The sequence below is a fragment of the Mauremys mutica genome, chromosome 10, assembly GCF_020497125.1.
Source record: "Mauremys mutica isolate MM-2020 ecotype Southern chromosome 10, ASM2049712v1, whole genome shotgun sequence".
NCBI classification, from domain to species: Eukaryota; Metazoa; Chordata; order Testudines; family Geoemydidae; genus Mauremys; species Mauremys mutica.
Window position 1 is genome coordinate 64,080,298 of NC_059081.1, and position 18,791 is coordinate 64,099,088.

Sequence of the window (18,791 nt, forward strand, 5' to 3'; positions counted from 1 at the left end):
GTGTTTAAGGGAAAACAGTATTTGTCTATAGCTAGGGTGACCAGATGTCCTTTTTTAAAGGGACAGTCGTATTTTTTGGCACTTTTTCTTATATAGGTGCCTATTACCCTCCACCATCTGTCCCGTTTTTCCACAGCTGCTATCTGGTCACCCTATTTATAGTCCAAACAAGATATTGTGATACAGTGGCCATTAATTGTATCAGGTGAAATATACCAGGTAGTTAGGAAACAAAGGCATCAGAAGAAAAGGCAGTAATGTCTATTCAGCTAACACGAGTGTCCTTGTTCCTTTTCTTTTTTCATTTGGACTAAATCTGTCCTGGGATAGAAATGTTTTGCTTTTGGGCACTACGTAGCTTAGCTGGATATAGGACAGCCATGTACTTTTATTCTTACAAGAAGATTTTTTTAAACTTAATTCATCATTGTTTGCATGATTAGGCTTAATAGTTTGGAAAAGATTTTCCATCTATCTATTCTGGGGTTGTCATTGTACTATGTAAGTGCTTCCCAGGTAAATCTTCATGGTAAGGTCCCTTAGTGGACTTGGAGTTTTCTGCTTGTCTCCTCTCCCTAGGTAAAGGAAGTCCTTCAAAAGTGGTGCCCTGTCTTTGTCTGTTACATCCATGTTAGAAACAACTAGGGTCCCCAGCCCAGAGTTCTTAGTTGCTTTATTATTGAGCATTCTGTAAGATTCCTCAATGATGAGAGGTTCTTCCTTATGCCCGTAAACCAAGGAAGTTGGGATAGTTTTGTGGGCAAAGCAGGAAAGCCCATGATCTGGAGATTCTTGACTTTGGCTTGATTCTGCATATGCTTCTGCAGAGGGAGGTGGAGCGTTTATACTTTTGATTGTGGTGAATGATAATCATCTTAGACTTTAAACTACTTTTCAGATTTATCCTCTGAGTCCTGTCTAGTCCTCCATCAGCTCTAGTGAGATACTCAGGTTTTCTAGCTTTGTTTCCTTAGAGGTGATAGAAGTGTTCGTATCATTTATTATGTAGATCTTCTGTCAAAGCTTTCAGAAGAGCTTTCCTTTGAGAAGGCAAAAATGGCAGCTGAGCCATGTGCAATGTTGAGCTCATGTGGGTGAAGAAATCCAATTGATCTCCCTTGTTTTTGCCTTTGGGAGGGTGTCCGGCTGAAACAAAAGCTCTTGGATACTCCCCAGTTGTGCTTTAGTTAGAATATTTTTAATTTCATTGTGTTTTCCCAACTAATTAATATTTATTTCATGTACCTTCCACAAGCCACACCAACTCTGTCACTTGTTAGGCTTTGCCTACCTACTTATCTTCCTCAGGGGAACCTTGGTTCCAGTCTGCATTGTGACTAGTTGACCTGTCCCATACAAGTAACATGTTATTGTGTTCAAAGGAGGCTTTATGGGCTTCATTTTCAAAAGTGACTAGTCATTCTGGGTGCCTCCATTTTTAGGTGCGCTGCATATCAGACATCTTAAAGGATTTATAGAAGGTGAGTGCTGAGCACTTTCTGAAAACCAGGCCTTGACAAAAGGTGTCTCAAGGTGGGCTCCCCAAAATAACTAGTAACTTCTGAAGATTTAAGCCTACATAAGTAACAGCTGATCCTTGCCTTGTTCTTTTGGAAGAATTATTACTCATGTGTGTCCTACTCAAAATATAATATAACATTTGTTAAATTAATAGGTAAGGATAAATGTGTATTCTTTCTTAGGGAAGATGATAAGCTAAGATAGAGACCGATAAATGAAAATAATCTAAATAGACTGACCAGACAGTGCAGAGAGGGAGAGAGCCTAAGAGCCCAAACAGGCAGGAGACTCGATACTATATTTACATATTTGAAAAACGGCCATGGACCAACCATATTCTGATCTAATTTACACTGGAGTAAATCTAGAGCACCTCCATCCAAGTCCAGGGAACCACTTTGGGCTTACACCAGCATAGCCATGTTCAGAATCAGGCTCACAGTTTTCAGTCACTTGTTGCCATGGAAATTGTCACAAATCTGCTCAGATCATGTATCAAGTTGAGGGAAGGGAACTGGGTCAGGATCATGCACACCAGGATTCCTGTACAACTCATTTTTTTATCTGTGAGGTATTGTGTCCCCCTTCTCTTCCCTGCTTCTCATCCCCCACCCCCCACCCTGGACCCCCTTTGTATTCTCTACCTCCTCAGGTTGCCACAGTTTTGATGATCATTTGACCTCCAACCAGGAAGGTGGGAAATCCAAGAACGTAGTGAACCTGGGAGCAATCAGACAAGGCATGAAACGCTTTCAGTTTCTCTTAAACTGCTGTGATCCAGGCACTATCCCCGATGCCTCCATCCTGGCAGCTGCCCTCGATCTTGTAAGTCATTGCGCAAGCATTCATTAACATAGTTCTTACCTGCTGAGCATAATGTACATAATGTATTGAGATGCTGCTGTCATTAGTTAATGTTTATAAAGCACTTTGAATAGGTAAAGCAGTATATAAATGTGAAGTGTTTTTAATATTAGCTGAAGTTTTAATGTGTGTGACTGTGTAAATATGCACAGAAAATGGGTCTCCATTATTATAACAATCCTCTTAATAAGATTATTGCCAACATGAAGTTTTTATATTCATGCTGCAAATTGCACGAACAGTCAGAAGCTGTCCCTTTGCAAACTGCTTATAACAATACCAAGATACAGGATATAGAGTAAAGGATGGGTAACTGCCAGAGCTGGGGCTATAATTCCACTGAGGGTTTCTGGTGGTCTCATAAGTAAAGTGAAGCATGGCTGTTAGTCATCAGAGACACTCAGTGGAAAAAACTTCAAGGCTCAACATTTGGCTGTTTTTAATGTATATACTAATAACTCACGGGTCCAAGTCCCAGACAATCCAAGTCCACTGTTTCATCCTTGCTCCTGCTTGTACTGTCAGCTCCTCAACTCCCTCCCTCCGTTGCTGTCCTTGTCCCCTTTCTTCCCTTTGTGCTGCTCTCTCTTTTCCCACCCCAGTCTCTGAGGACATCTACAGCTGCTGACTTCCCACACCCTTCTTTTCTCTGTGACTGTTGCTGGATCTGTTGTTCATTTGTAGCCTTCGCACCTTCCTCTTCGCTACTCTCCAGATTTGCTAAGTGGCTTGTCCACCCAGGCTAGCTTTCTGTCCCAGCAGTGTTGGTTGGTTAAATCTCATAATTCATGGGTTGGATATCACACCAGTGAATCACAACCCACTTTTTTTTTTACATAGGTTGTATTGTTTTTAACACTGTAAACCACAGCCTGCCACCCGCTATGCTGCAAGTTCAAATCCAACCTAGACCAGTATTGGCCAAAAGTTGCTGTTGCCATCTGATGGCTGTTCAGTTTTCTGCATGCAATTAGAGAGGTGGGTCTCGGTCCATTCCCAGTGGACAAGTGTGTGCTTCACTAAAGTCCACCATGATGGCTGGCACTAATTGGCACCTGGGCTGGCTGCAGTGCCAGCAGAGATGGGGAATGCTGAATCAGTCAGGAGGTTGAACTACCTTTTTGCCCTCAATCATGGGGTCCATGCCAGTCAGGGTTGAGGCAGGCTTGAAGGGCTGGATGGGAAGGCACTCACTCCAAATGCCTGTGCTATAGCAAGAGGACTTCTTTCTCCAAGACTATCAAGCTTCTACCCATCACAAGCACTAGATTAACAAACACAAAATGTAAAAAAAAACTTTCACTGCAGCCTCATAGACGCTGCACTGTGTCTCTCTAAGACTTTTCTTGAAATCTGTATGGCATGTACTGTAACAAATTATACTGCCTCCAAGAGCTGTGGAAGAGAGAAACATGCAATGTGGCATCAATCTGGCAAGTGACAATGTCCTTCCTTATTCTTAAACCACAGGACCACTCTCTGCATTCTCACTTGTTAAGATGACTGCAAATGTACCAACAGTACAGGACAGTGATGTGTTTATACTACGTATGACTTGGGGAATGCTAGGAGCTGGCTTGCCAAGCTGAGTTTCACTCTCCGTCCTTTCCCATTAGATGGGTAAAAGCCTTTGGTTCGAGTCTGGAATGGGGTTGCCTGACAAGAAAGAATGATATAAGAATATCCTGATAAATTCTCTGCGCTGGAATCTGACCTCAGTTGCAGTCCTTGTAAATCCAGAGTGTAACTGAGATTACAATTAGTTAAAAATAGTATTGATTTTACTGTAATCTCCACAAAAGGATATGCTGGATTTAATATATTTTGTATTGCGTAATCACGTACTATTTTTTCCACGAAAGCCCTGCCTCATTCATTGCCCAGGATGGACCTACTCTGAGGATGAATCAGATTTATGTAGTGAAAGAGACTGTTGCTGTAGGTCCCCTGCTGGATTTGTTGCAGAAGTTGGCAGGTGGCTAGTGAATGAGGCAGGGGATCGCAGGAAGCAAAAGGTTGGTCTTGTGAGTAAGACAATTGAATGTCACACAGGAGAATTGTATCAGAGGGGTAGCCGTGTTAGTCTGGATCTGTAAAAGCAGCAAAGAGTCCTGTGGCACCTTATAGACTAACAGACATAGGAGAATTGGATTTTATCCCTGTCTCAGCCACAAAGTTCCTATGTGATGCTGGGCAAGTCACTTAAACTTTTCACACGTGGTCACTAGTTATCTGTTCCCCATTTTCTAGGTGCCTAACTTGAGACCCTGGATCCTGATTAACAGAAGTGCTGAGCCCTCACTGCTGCGACTGAAGCCAGTGAGAGCTCTTTTTTGCACATATAAAGTGTTATATAATACTAAGTGATCTGGAGAATCAGGCCCTGGGTATCTCAAATTGGGCACCCAAAATTTTTGAATACTTTTTACCTTAATCTCTTTATGCCTGAGACCCCCATCAGTAAAATGGGGGATCATACCATCCCTTCACTTCACAAGGGTGATGTGAGCAATAAGCACTACAGAAAAGCCCATGAGGAAATTAATAATTGTGTTTTCTGAGCAGGGTTTGAACAGAGTTCAATAAATAAGGCCTTGGAGCCATGCACTGAACAATGAGAAAGGAAAACATTGAATAGCTGCTCATTAAGTGCCCTGAATGAGGCAGGGGGCTTGTGGAAAAAATGCTATGTGATCATACAATTACAGAGTGTATCAGAATGCATGTGCACACGGGGGCTGAATTAAGGTTGCATAGGCAACCTTAATTCTGGCATTTTCTAATTTTTGAATGCTTGATTTTGCAACCTTAATAATGTTCTTTTTGCATAGTTTGTGTGTGTGTAATACATATGTAGAAAGAGACATTCAGCAGCTGCTAAGCAACTACAACTCTCACTGATTTAAGCAGAAACGCAGCAACTCGCAGGATTTGTTCAATCATTTCAAATGAAAAGAAAACAGACAAACTCTTGGAATGAAAACTGTTTTTCAGCAAATTTAATCTTTCAGAAATAAGACACAGCTTTTCAATCTAGGTTTTGAGTATTTGATTGGAGCATAGAACTTTTGTTATTTCTCCTTCTGTGTTGGACATCTGGAAAAGGTCTGAGGATTGGTTTTAAAAATGAAGATGTTAAGCTGTAGTTCACAAGCCTAGAAAGATCAAATTTCCTGGTCATAAGGACTGGCAGTGAAGGGAATCTGAGGAAAAGGTACCTCTGAATAATTTCCAGTGCTGCACTTAGTTTAGCAGCCACTGATCCTCTTGTTTCAGAAGCTACATTGCACCTAGGATCCTGATAGCACTACTGTTTCTCTCTGGTTTTGAGACGGAGAACATTGAGCGAAGGGAGGAGGAAATCAATCAAAGAGTTTTATATGAGGTTTCTGGTGCCCAGTGGGGCACTGAAGGATTGGAAGCCCTTGAGCTGATGGCCAAAAGTAAAGTACTCCCTAAATTGATCAAAGAGCTCTATTAAAGGGTTCCAACGTGAGCCAACAGATTGTTCATGACAGAGTGTCTCTGCAGGAAGGTGGGAGGGATATCAGAACTAAAAGTGATGGGAATCCTTAGCTATTACTGAGAACTGTGTATGGCTATGAAGTCATTATTACAAGAACGTTGAACTAATAAGGCAATTACAGTGAGTTCGCTCTTTCCAGTGTCTTACTAGCTAGTTGGGAGTCTGGAAATGGGAGGCAGAGGAGAAAAAATATTAAAGCTTCCTGAGGTATTTTCTTTTCTTTGTTTTCTAGACGTTCCTGTTGTGTCTGTCTTTTCTGTAGTCTCAAAGAGGATGGCTACTTTTGGCACAGAGCACAGTATTATATTTATGATCTGGTCACTGAGCTTGAAGTCCTTGTAACCCAACAGATGGGAGCCAGATATGCACAGTATGGGCTGGGATGAATAACTTGCCCCATTTTGGGGAAGTTGGGGCAGGAATCTAGTGCTGCAGAAAGAAAATTCACAACACATGTCAAAATCAATATTGTTTTCACTTCACCCTCTTTTATTTTCCCTTCAGATTTATATCTGCCCTAGCTTTTTCTTAGGACACTAGCAATGGCAGTCAGTCAGTCCTGGGTTATTGCATTGGGCTCTCTCTACTAAAATTTTGGCAGATCGTTTCTGATCTGTGTAGCCTGCCATAAGCAGATGTTTATCTTTTGGGAAGCTGTGGGCATGAGCTGTGTCCAGTTTGACTCAAACATGTCTCCAAGACCAAGACTTCTAAATTGTTGTTTAATCTGCAAGAATGGAGTAGTCCTTACCGTATTCCATTTGCTTTGTATCAATTCTACAGAGTCAGTGACATGTTTTAGCTTTAAGATGTCATATTCACTGTACATTTGAAAAGCTGTCAGTATGTTATTTTACTGCATTGGCCACAGGCAAATTACACTATTATGAAAAAAAGGTTTCAACTTCTTTAAAGCAAACAGTTTAATACAAAGTGTATTTTTAAAGCGATGTTTCCAAGCTTTTCAAACATTTGTGTGATTTAGATTTGATGCAAATTAAAGGCTCCTTATTTTAAATGATTTCCCCTAGCCATGTTGCTATGACAACTGTTAAAAATTAGGGGCAATCGGCTCCAATTTCAGTCTAGTTCAACCTTTATCAGCATGTTTTTCATGCAGACTTTCACAAGTAATTCCATTCTTAAAGTGATCAAAGGATCTTTGATTAGCACGATAGTTTAAACATATTTGCCACTGCAACTTAGAGAAATTAGAGCAGTGGAACAAAAGCCATAGGTATTAAAAGGTAGTGATTTATTATATACATTGCACCACAGGCTGCCTTGAAGACTAGAAGCTACTCAGTAACATATTATCCAAGAAGTGACATCCATTCTGGATTCGGTTTACCAAGTGTTTTATGAGAATTAATAATTGGTTACAGGCCATTTTACCCCTTTGTCTCCAGCTGAAATTCAGTCTGGGCTGGTAGTAAATTAAATCTGTTACCTACTGAAGATAATTTCGAGGTCTAAGTGGAATGGGTTTGGTATGCCACTCTGGTCTCTTGTGAATACATTCCCATATCAGAGGACTAGGATCAAAGGTGTGTTGTTAGAATGTGCTGGCTAAAATATTCTAATGAGCATGTTTGAAAAGTCTAGTGTAGAGAGGGGCCACTGCCTTTAACATGCTAAATTGATCGAGTTAAGGCCTAGGGGCACAATACTCTTTACCATGACCTGCTTAGTGCATGTTAAAGTCAATACTGCTTTGTCCACACTGGACTTCTAGAAAGTATTAATCAGCATGTATTAGCTTAATATGTTCTAATACCACATTTTTATCCTAGTTGAGACCAGATCTGACTGATGCAAATGGCAATACTTGACACCAAGTACTGACAGAAAGCCCAAGTGCTTAAAGGACAGAGAGACTGAATTAACCATTTACTTCTGGACTAATTGCTCCCAATTCAGAGTTCCATGCCCAGTGATGAGTTGGAATGCATACATTTGCTCAGCTGCCACCCACAATGTACTTGCCTTATGGCTAGAGAGAGACGAGCTGTCAGTCTGACATCTTTCACAAGCAACTAACAGTTTATTTTTAAAATAGCTATGGTTTTTTCTCAGAAGAGAGAATAGAGGAATAGGGAATAAATTCGTTTGAACTGCCGTGGTGAGGAAAGGGGTGGCCACAGGAAAGCTACCATCAGTAGGTAATATTAGTCTTGCAAAATTGCTTGACAATTGGAGGAGACAAGAGTGGAATTGGAGACTCTCTGGTCACAAACCTCTACAGGATCAGTTGAACTCCGGCAGTAGCATGATATTATCTCATTTTGATTCCATCTTAAGCCACTTGCTCATCCAGATCAGCCTTGCATTTTATAGCATGTGTTGAACAGACTACTGAGGAGTCCCTATGGGATTCTGTAAAATATGAATTAAGAAAAATGTGGGTTCTTATTCAGGTTGATTTATACAGTACAAAAAAAGTGTTATAGGAATTCTAACGTAAAAAGGTGGAGATTTTACTTTTATGACTTGTAAACAAAATTCCATAGGAAGTGGCAATGCTGCTTGGGATTTTGCTGCTGTGTTGAGTTTTGACAGTAACCGTGGTAACTTGTGATTCTTTTCAGCTATGCATCGCCTGCCCGATTCATTTCTCTCCATTTGTGATGTGTTTCTCTGTGATGTGAATCCATCCCTGTCCATTCTGTCACATCTTCATCTTTCTTTTGCTGCTGCTTCCAATTGCTCTGGGCTCCAGGTAAGCTATCGCAGGGAGTCTGTGCACTGCCACGTTTAGGAGGGTTGTTCTCTCTGTGAGTGACCCACTTCATGTTTTAAATTTGGAACATCTGAGCAGGACTCTGCAGAACAAAGGGCTCAATCCCCCAGGCCTTACTTGGGAGGGAAATCCTTCCCCAAACATGCATGACCACTGAGACTGTTTGCATGAGTAAGGATTTCACAAGTGAGGAAGGGTTTGCTGAATTAGGCCCAGGAGATCCCTGTCACTTGGGTGTTTGTGATTATCAGAAAGTTACTGTCTTTGAGAGCAGTGACCACAGAGCACTATCCAGTAAATCAGTTTAAGAGCTTTATTGTGCCCACTATACAGAACCCTACCAGTAGGGGGTGCAGAGCCACATGGGACTGGGAGGAGTTCCCGGGGATGCAGGCAGCTCATCTGTCCATCCATGATTCTTTTGTGAACCCCATCACTGCAGTATCTGAGCACCTCACAACCTTTAATTAATTTATTCTTGCACCACTCCTGTGAGGAGAGGAAGTGCTATTATCCTCATGTTACTGATATTCTCTGTGTCCCTCAGTTCTGCAAATTATTTGCCCAAGGTCACACAGGAAGTCTCTGGTAGAACAGGGAGTTGAACCCAGGATCCTTAGTTCCAGCACTTCAGCTACTGGACCATTCTTCCTCTTTCATCCCTTGTTATTCCCCCACCTACCGTCTTTAATTGCCTGTCTCTTTTTCCCTTGAAAGACCTAGGCCAGATCTACACTACAGATCTATGTCAGTATAACAACGTCACTCAGGGGTGTGAAAAATCCACACCCCTGAGCAACATTGTTATATCAGCCTAACCCCCATGGAGACAGCACTATGTCGATGGGAGAGCTTCTGCCTTAGACATAGCTTCCGCCTCTCGGGGAGGTGGATTAACTACGCTGACAGGAGAAGCTCTCCCATGGGCATAGGGGCATCTTCATTAAGACGCTCCAGCAGCACAGCTGCACCTCCATAGTGCTGTACGTGATAACAAGCCCCTAGATAATAAAAGATTAATTCTCTGGTTGGGACCATCATTTTGGTTCATTTCCCTTGTACCCTAGTGGATATATAAGCCGAGGTGAAACACCATAATTGCAGCACCATGTACCTGAGAATGACATCATGGATGCAATCTTCCTGGTGCTGATAAGTATGCAGACAAGGATAATGTTACGCCCTTTTGGGGTACGTTAATCCTCACCTACTCCTTGTTCCATGTATCTTGGATACATATGGACCATAATGTATGCTGTGTGTCCTAGGCAGCTAACAGTCCATACAAGACTTAGATATAATCCCACCTCTTTGGTGTCACTGATTCCCTGACTTTCAGCTACTAACCCAAATAGTCATGCATCATTTCAGAACCTTTAACATGATGCATATTCCCATTATTTCACAGGAATCCTAACAGATAGATATTTTCTGCCCTCATTTGAATTAAAATGAAAGGCAAACTACAACAGAATGTCACACCAAGAAGCAATTACCCTTCCCTCTCCCCGAAATATTTCTCTTTTTTAATCTAGCCAGAAGATGTCTCTTTTTTTTCTTTTTGCCAGTCTTCCAAGAGGTCCCACATTTTTCAATTTTATTCATAACCTTTTGTGACTGTAATTGAATCAGTGGTGTATGGTTCTTTAGATGCAGATGCAGATCCTCACCTGCTTAAGGATCTCTTAAGTGCTGTTGTCTTAATACCTAAATACATTTTACACATGCATTTGTGCACCATGAAACCAATATATTATGGATACAGACAGAATCATCATCTCAACTCTTTAACCATCACCTATTCACTAGCGCCTACTCATGAGCTGTGGACATTTAAAAAGATGTGGAGCATTTGCTAAATTGCTTTTTGCCTATAAAAATTGCAGGAAATGAGGGGGTGGGAAAATAAAGTGAAAGTGAGAAAAACAATTTTCTTTTATTATTTGCAGTGTTGTTGAAGCGGTGTGAATCCCAGGATATTAGAGAGACAAGATGGGTGAGGTAATATCTTTTATTGGATCAACTTCTGTTGGTGAAAGAGGCAAGCTTTCGAGCTACACAGAGCTCTTCTTCAGGTCTGGGAAAGGTACTCAGAGTCTCCCAGCTAAATACAAGGTGGAACAGATTGTTTAGCATAAGTAGTTAGCATGTATTCCAAGGGACCATTCAAGGGGAAGTGGCCCATTAACATTCCCATAGTCCTTGGGTAAAAGCGGGGGGTTAGTGGGCTTCAGATTGTTGTAATAAGCCATAAATTCAGTGTCTTTATTAAGACTGTGATTTCAGTATCTAGAAAAGTTGTGAATTTAGGCTCCCAGACTCATCTCTTGAAGATGTTGTGCAGGTTGCCTTTGAGGATGATTACTGAGAGGTCAGAGTGATCATTCTCACACTGGAACCCATCCATACATGGTATCATTAAACAATTACAACCATACTCTATAGGGACCACATCCTGAAATAAATCTTTCCCAAACCCCTTCCTCTGGCCTTCAAACAACCCCCCAATCTCGCCACGCTCCTCATCAGGAGCAAGCTCCCCATAGACCAGGACACCCCAACTTAAAATGGTACCAGACCCTCCCAGAACATCAAATGCAAAATCTGCAGACATATCTCCACTGTTGCAATGACCAATACTCCTCCCCCACAACATACCTTTCAAGATCCCTTGGTCCTTCACATGCCTATCATAAAATGTGGTGTGCTTCAGCCAGTGCACTAAATGCCACACTAACAGCTACGTGAGTGAAACCAGATAATCACTATGCTCTTGAATGAACTCTCTCAGAAAAATAATAAAAGACAAAAGCACCGTATCGCCCGTGTGTGAACACTTCACAAAACGAGCACTCCATATCTGACCTCTCAAAGGAAACCTGCACAATACCTTCAAAAGATGAGTCTGGGAGCTTAAATTCATAACTTTGATAGACACTAAAAATCATGGTCATAATAAAGACACTGGATTTGTCACTTATTACAACAACCTGTAACCCACTAACCCCTCCCCCTTTTTTGGCCTATGACTGTAGGGGTGTTAATGGGCCACTTGACCTTAAATATTCTGTTCCACCTTATATTTAGCTGTGGCACTATGAGTGCTTTTCCCAAGTCTGAAGAAGAGCTCTGTTTAGCTTGAAAACTTGTCTCTTTCACTGACAGAAGCTGGTCCAATAAAAGATATTACCTCACCCACCTTGTCTCTCTATCCCAAAGGGTAAGAACATTATTTATTTTGACAGTGATGTAAACTGGGTGGGGAAGGAGAATTCTAATTTCAAAGTTACAAATTACAGTTTCTATTTTTAAACATGTTGGTTAGAATTTTCAGAAGCCCCAAATTGGTCTAACTCTCTAACCTCTGAAGCCAATCATAAAACTCCCATTGAATCTAATGGGAGGAGAGTTAGGCCAATGCTGAGTGCTTTTGAAATCCTACCTCTTAAATATGCACACAGAAAAAAAGAAAGATTAATTGTTAAACAAAAAACAGACAGGCAGTGTAAAAAAAATCACCTAGCAATGCCCAATCTTGCCAGGAGTACTATCTGTTTTGAGGCCACCTTGTGTAATTTATTCACAGTTCACTGGAAATTTTTGGTGTTTGGTTGTTCACCTTATTTGTACTGTTTGCACTTCAATACCAGTTATTCACTTTCTATAATAATATTCAGAACTAAGCATAAAGCATGCCCAAAAATAGGAGGCTGGGATAGCTTAGTGGTTTGAGCATTGGCCTGCTAAACACAGGGTTGTGAGTTCACCCCTTGAGGGGGCCACTTAGGGATCTGGGACAAAAATCAGTACTTGGTCCTGCTAGTGAAGGCAGGGGGCTGGACTCAGTGACCTTTTTAAGGTCCCTTCCAGTTCTAGGAGATAGGTATATCTCCAATTATTATTATTAAATTGGGAAAACACATACAATAACACTGAAAAGACTATGTTATTGCCAAATAAACCCTCAACATATTCATGAGGGAAAGCACAGTGTTGCTTAAAATGGGGCACTTTAAATCAAATTCAGCTAAAATAGATATTTTTCCCTGTTATGAAAAACAAATTTTCAGTATGTTGGGACACATATGAACAAATTTTGCTTGAAAAAATTAATGCAAATTTTTTCAAACTTGGATACCTAAAGTTAGGGCTTCAGGTCAAATTCTCTGCTGGCATTAATTAGCATAGCTCTGCTGAAGTCAGTGGAGTTACACCGATTTATACCAGCAGAGAATTTGGTCCATCCATGTCTAATTGCTGTCAGCACAGATTGTGCTGGCCACCATTTCAGCAAGCCTCCATGAAGGCATCCACACCCGTGTTGCCTCGGTGGAACAAATGACGGTGCATGCAAATGCTGGCGTCTGTGTGCCCAAACTGGCATTTTTGTCTGCAGTATTTTCAGGCATGCTGATGAAAGCAGCTTGTAAATTTGGCTCACTACTATGGGGAAAGTTTCAGCTGGAATCAGTTTTATTTTTTGGCAGTTATACAAATTTCTGGATAAAAGGGTTTCTAATGAAGTAGGGAAACAGACAGTTAATTGTAGCATAGCGCTGTGTGCTGTTAAATACCGCCATAATAGATAAAGAAAAGCACAGTGTCAAGAAGAAGCTATATGCCTGCCTTGATTTGCATACATATGTGTATATTTGTCTATGTTGTCACATTATTTGCAAAAACCCATAAAATTGTTTCAAAAGAAGTGATCATTAGTGAACAGGAGGAACTGGGCAGAAAATGGAAGTAGGTTATATTATATCTGTGTGCACACAAGTGAGAATTGATGTATTTACTTATATTACTGTTATTCTCTCCCTTCTAGCCAACCCAAAACATCTTAAGCATTTATATTGGTGTGTTGTAGATGTAGGGGCCAGACATGCCATTCACATCTGGATCTGAACTTTCCCAAGATTCAGGGGTGTTCAAATCTAGGAATTTGATTCAGGCACATCCCTATTTATTTCACACTCTTAGCCAGCCCATCTTGTCTGTCTCCATTATGAGTGAGGTATACCACCAGTTGCAGAAAACAGGGGTGTCATTAAAGATGATTTGAAGGCAATAAACACCCGTTATTGTAACCACATTAATACCAGTGTGGTTCTTTGCCTTCCTCTAGTGGCTGAACCAGGTATAGAAATTGATATCTGGTCTTGTACCCTCAGTAATAGATGCAGAGGTCATGGGTTTCATACTAGCAGAGAACCTGCCTAGAGGATCATCACACTAACTGTGATCCTCCAGAGATAGCTGCTTTCCATTTGCAAACCAGTCCAGATAATGCCAGCTCTTAAGTTAGATTGGTTGGTTCATAGTTTTTAATGTAATTTTGCAAACATTTCAGGAAGCTCCCGTAGTGGCGAGAGCAGCCCTGTTTCTCGAATGTGCTCGCTTCGTTCACCGCTGCAATCGCGGCAACTGGCCAGAGTGGATGAAGGGGCACCATGTGAACATCACTAAGAAAGGCCTATCCCGTGGCCGTTCTCCGATAGTGGGGAACAAACGGAACCAGAAGTTGCAATGGAATGCAGCCAAACTCTTCTACCAGTGGGGAGATGTAAGTTTTCACCTTTTTTTCCCTTTAAGCTAAAATAATCAAATGGCAATCAAATCAAATGGAGTACAGGGGCTCAAAGTATAGTGTCCTTCCTCCTAGCATCCATTTTAGACACGTAGGTCCAGATCCTCAGCAGGTGTAAATCAGCCTGTTTCCATAGAAGCTATGCCGGGATATACCTGCTGAATGCCTGGCCCTTATTGGAAGCTGCATCATGCAGCTGTTAGTTGGAAATGCAGGGGAAAACTCATTTTTACTCTTCTCATTTGTTGCACTGCAGAGGTTCCAGCATTTTGAAGCCTGTGTATCTGGCTTTAACTGAGTTGTGTTACCTTCCTGTTTTAATAAACGCAAAGATACAGTATAATGAGTATCAGGCCAAACAAAAAATAAATACATAAATTGGAGTTTGTAAATAAAATGTTCCCCAGCCTGGGGTCTTTATGTGAGCCTCTCCACATGGACAGCCAAACAGATCCATAGTCCCCCGGGTTAATTCAGATACTGTTCAGGGGCATCTGCTTCAAAAATCATTAAAAACAAATCAAGGGCTTACAAAAATACAGGCCCTTGATGTAATTGCTCTGCGCCTTCCAGGAGAGATCATCAGCACAGCCTTGCTCCCTCTATGTCTAATCTACCCTATTTGTGGAAAGGACGGGGATTATATACGCCTTTTATTTCCCATCATGCCTTATTCCAGGAGAGGACTGCGTACATGGCTGCCTTGGTGGACTGCATCTCCCGGCTTGCTCTTTTCTCCAGGTTCGGGGGGTGGAGGGGGTTAATCATCAGGAGCTAGTTTGATCCCTCCCCATGGAGCCAGGGTCAGCAGCAATATGAATTTCAAACTGTTTCCTCCCCACTGTCAGGGCATCCGCTGTCCATGGGATTTGTTAAAAGCTCTGCTGGAATGGGATATTGCATGCTCCAGGATGGTTCCCCTCCCAAACCTCAAAGGGCCTGTGCATACTGTCGCAGAGATTTGGTACTTGCACTTTTTTCCCCTAGGCATTTTCATCCCTCTCAAGGTGGACTTTTCTGGTTTCACAGTGACAGACTGAAGGGAGCCTCCAGATCTGTGACTCTGGAGAACTAGATTCCAAAGACCCAATGTCCATGATGTGAGAGCAACATTTCATGCCAAGGGAACTAGTTGGTGCTATTGCCAATTAGCAGACACTGAAAACGAATAATTCATTAACTCAATACAAAGGCCCTTCAGCGTTTTGAGATGCTGGGCTTTCTCCTGCCCCAAGGTAACAAGGAAGGGGCCACGAAATTCTGATGGCTCTAGCTTCCATTGGCGCTTGCTGCATCCCTGCTGATTTAGCAGATAAGTAAATACACAGAATTTGCATCTGTGTCAATACTTTTATTTAAGCAAGTAGTTGTGTGGGTCAGGATTAGCTATCCTGCTGAAGAAAGGTAGAAAAACCTGCAGCAACAGAAATCAGTTGCACTCTGGAAGAGAGAGTTCAGGGAGAACAGCCTTCAACTCAAAGTGGAGACATTTCAGGGTTACTCCTCCATCCCCCTTCTCCCAACTCTGGCTCACCCACAGAGAGCTGTGAAATACTGAGGAGGGGGGGGCCTGTGATTTACCCCCTTTCTTGAAAGCTAGGAGATGTCTGTAGTGCCTCCTTTCTCTTCACCCTGTAATATTAATAACAGATATGGGTTACAGTCACCAAAAGTGAAACCTCCCCCATGTCCCCAGTGGTATGGGTGATGTTCGTGAAGAGCACGGTGTATAAAGGCAGCAATTACTCTAGAGAGCAGCTTTGCAATGGTAAAAGGCTGTGGTTCTCATTAGCCTTCAGACTCATTCTGTCATCACTCCAGGTTATAAGGACACTGTCAATGTTAGGGGTTTGGGGATTTTTATAGCTTTCAGTTTATTATTTTTTAGCTTCTGTTTTATTTCTAATTCCCTTTTGGAGGCTTTTACATAAAATGTCTTTCCCTGCAGCAAATATTGATTTTTTTTATCTTATGGATTTCAAATACAGCAGGAGCCAACATAGCTCTCTTGTGTTTACCTCTCCCAGCACCGTACAACATGTTTGTGGAAATGTGCTCAGCTCTTGGAGTGGAATTTTTGAGCTAATTGCTTAGCAGCAGTCGTGCAGAGGGAGCACGTTTTTCTTCTTCTTATTATTATTATTAATAATAATTATTTGCACCTCTCTGTCTTTTTTACTTTATTTTAAAGTAGGGAAAATTCAGAGCCAACTCTTGACAGTGCAACATTTTCCCCATATTTAACACCTGTCTGTTGCTCTTGAAAGGTGCCATATTGACATGCATCCCTGGAGACTTAAGTTTTCTGTTTATCTACAGAGCTGGGGCAGCGTAGTCAGCACCTCACTTTGACCTAGGACCGTTTTCTTGGGGATGGCTGAGGAGAACACAACCCATTTCAGAAGGAGGCGCCAAAGGCAGCTTTTGTGCTGTCTCAATCCTGAGCTAACTGTATGCAAGGCTGGTCCTCTGGTGTAACATCTGGCAGCAGCTTAGAAGCTATTTTAAATTATTCTGGCTACTAATGGCCTCGAGAGGCCACTGTGCGAGCTGGGGGTTGCCTAGGTATAAGGAAGCTCAGGTCACATCCCTTCGCCTGACCATCCCAACTAGGGTGCATAAGAGCCACTACACCCAGCTCTGTCCACCAGAGGTGCAACGCTGGCTCAAGAGCCACTTAGCAGTGGGACATGACGCTTCTGTTCACAAGGGAGATTCTGGGCCAAAGTCAACAGGATTGAGAGGGCAGGTCACTCTCCAAGCCCATTTAGTCCCTGGCCTCTTCCTTCAGACTGCCAGCAAAGTTGCTGAGTTGTGCTAATTGTGGGGATGGTTTTTCTGGGAGGTACACTTGAGCACTGAGAGTCATTCAGATACTGCGGTGGGGGGTGCCATTGTAAAACCCTGGTTAGATAAAGAATTAGTCTCAGGCCACCAGACCTAAACTACCAAATAGCCCTCCCATAATAATGACTTTAAGTCTCCACTGACCTGGGCAAGATTCAGAATGCCACTAAAAGTGATGAGCCCATTACTGATTCCCTGAATTTCCTAATCCAGTCACACCAGTGACATTGTCTCTTTAAAAGACAGACTTTTCAGTCTGTTCTGGTCAGTCTAGTCTCTCATTGCCTGTGGCTTCTTCTGTTAAGCTGCCTTCTTCTACTTGGAAATATATTGCTCCATCCATTGTGGGGGGTTGGATCACAGAAAACCCCCTGGGAGCTGCCACCTGATGTGCCAAGACTACTTTTGCCCCTGCTTGCCCTGCCAGCTCTGGACTCCAGCACCCTGTCTTGCTGAGCCAGACACTCCCGTCTGCTCCAACAAAGATCCACAGTCTGAATTACTTGCCCCAAAAGCTGCAGGTTAACCTGAAAGCAGCTAACAGAAGTGTGCTTGTCTTTAACACTCAGATGCCCAACTCCCAATGGGGTCTAAACCTAAATAAATCCATTTTACCCTGTATAAAGCTTATACAGGGTAAACTCATAAATTGTTCGCCCTCTATAACACTGATAGAGAGATATGCATGGTTGTTTGCTCCCCCAGATATTAATATATACTCTGAGTTAATAAGTAAAAAGTGATTTTATTAAATACAGAAAGTAGGATTTAAGTGGTTCCAAGTAGTAACAGACAGAACAAAGTAAATCACCAAGCAAAATAAAATAAAATGCACAAATCTATGTCTAATCAAACTAGATACAGATAATCTCACCCTCAGAGATGCTTCAGTAAGTTTTTTCCTCAGACTGGACCCCTTCCAGGCCTGGGCACAATTCTTTCCCCTGGTCCAGCTCTTGGTCCAGCTCAGGTGGTAGCTAGGGGATTCTTCATGATGGCTCCTCTCCCCTCTTTGTTCTGTTCCACCCCTTTATATATCTTTTGCATAAGGCGGGAATCCTTTGTCTCTCTCTGGGTTCCCACCCCCTCCTTCTCAATGGAAAGACACCAGGTTAAAGATGGATTCCAGTTCAGGTGATGTGATCACATGTCACCTCAAGACTTCATTGCCCACTTGCCAGCACACACGTATACAGAAAGACTTACAGGTAAATCAGAGCCATCTGCAGACAATGGTCCTGGTTAATGGGAGTCATCAAGATTCCAAATCACCATTAATGGCCCACACTTTGCATAATTACAGTAGGCCCTCAGAGTTATATTTCATATTCCTAGTTTCAGATACAAGAGTGGTACATTTATACAAATAGGATGATCACATCCAGTAGATTATAAACTTTGTAATGATACCTTGCAAGAGACCTTTTGCATGAAGCATATTCCAGTTGCATTATATTCACTCATTAGCATATTTTTATAAAACCATATAGACGGCAACATCACACCATTATCTAGGCTAGCCCAGGATAACTCCAGCAATCAGTTCCTATTAGGAATTCAGTACAAATTAGTATTATTAGTTAGGTTGCTGTGCAATTATAGCTGATTGTTATATCATCAGTCAGGGTAGACAACAGAGCATAGTAATGAGTGGTAAATCTTTGAAAACCAAGCAAGACAATTCTTCCTTAAATAACTGAAGTGAG

General features: G+C 41.9%; 1 protein-coding gene across 2 annotated transcripts in view; it reads left to right on the plus strand.

Moving 5' to 3' along the window:
• The window catches only part of UNC80 (unc-80 homolog, NALCN channel complex subunit), a 190,179-nt gene that overhangs the window by 66,201 nt on the left and 105,187 nt on the right, over positions 1 to 18,791 (plus strand). For both annotated transcript variants that reach the window (XM_045032267.1, XM_045032269.1), the window contains exons 22-23: positions 2,174 to 2,346; positions 14,002 to 14,214. In XM_045032267.1, coding sequence (XP_044888202.1) covers positions 2,174 to 2,346; positions 14,002 to 14,214 — 386 coding nt within the window. The remainder of the gene's footprint in view (positions 1 to 2,173; positions 2,347 to 14,001; positions 14,215 to 18,791) is intronic.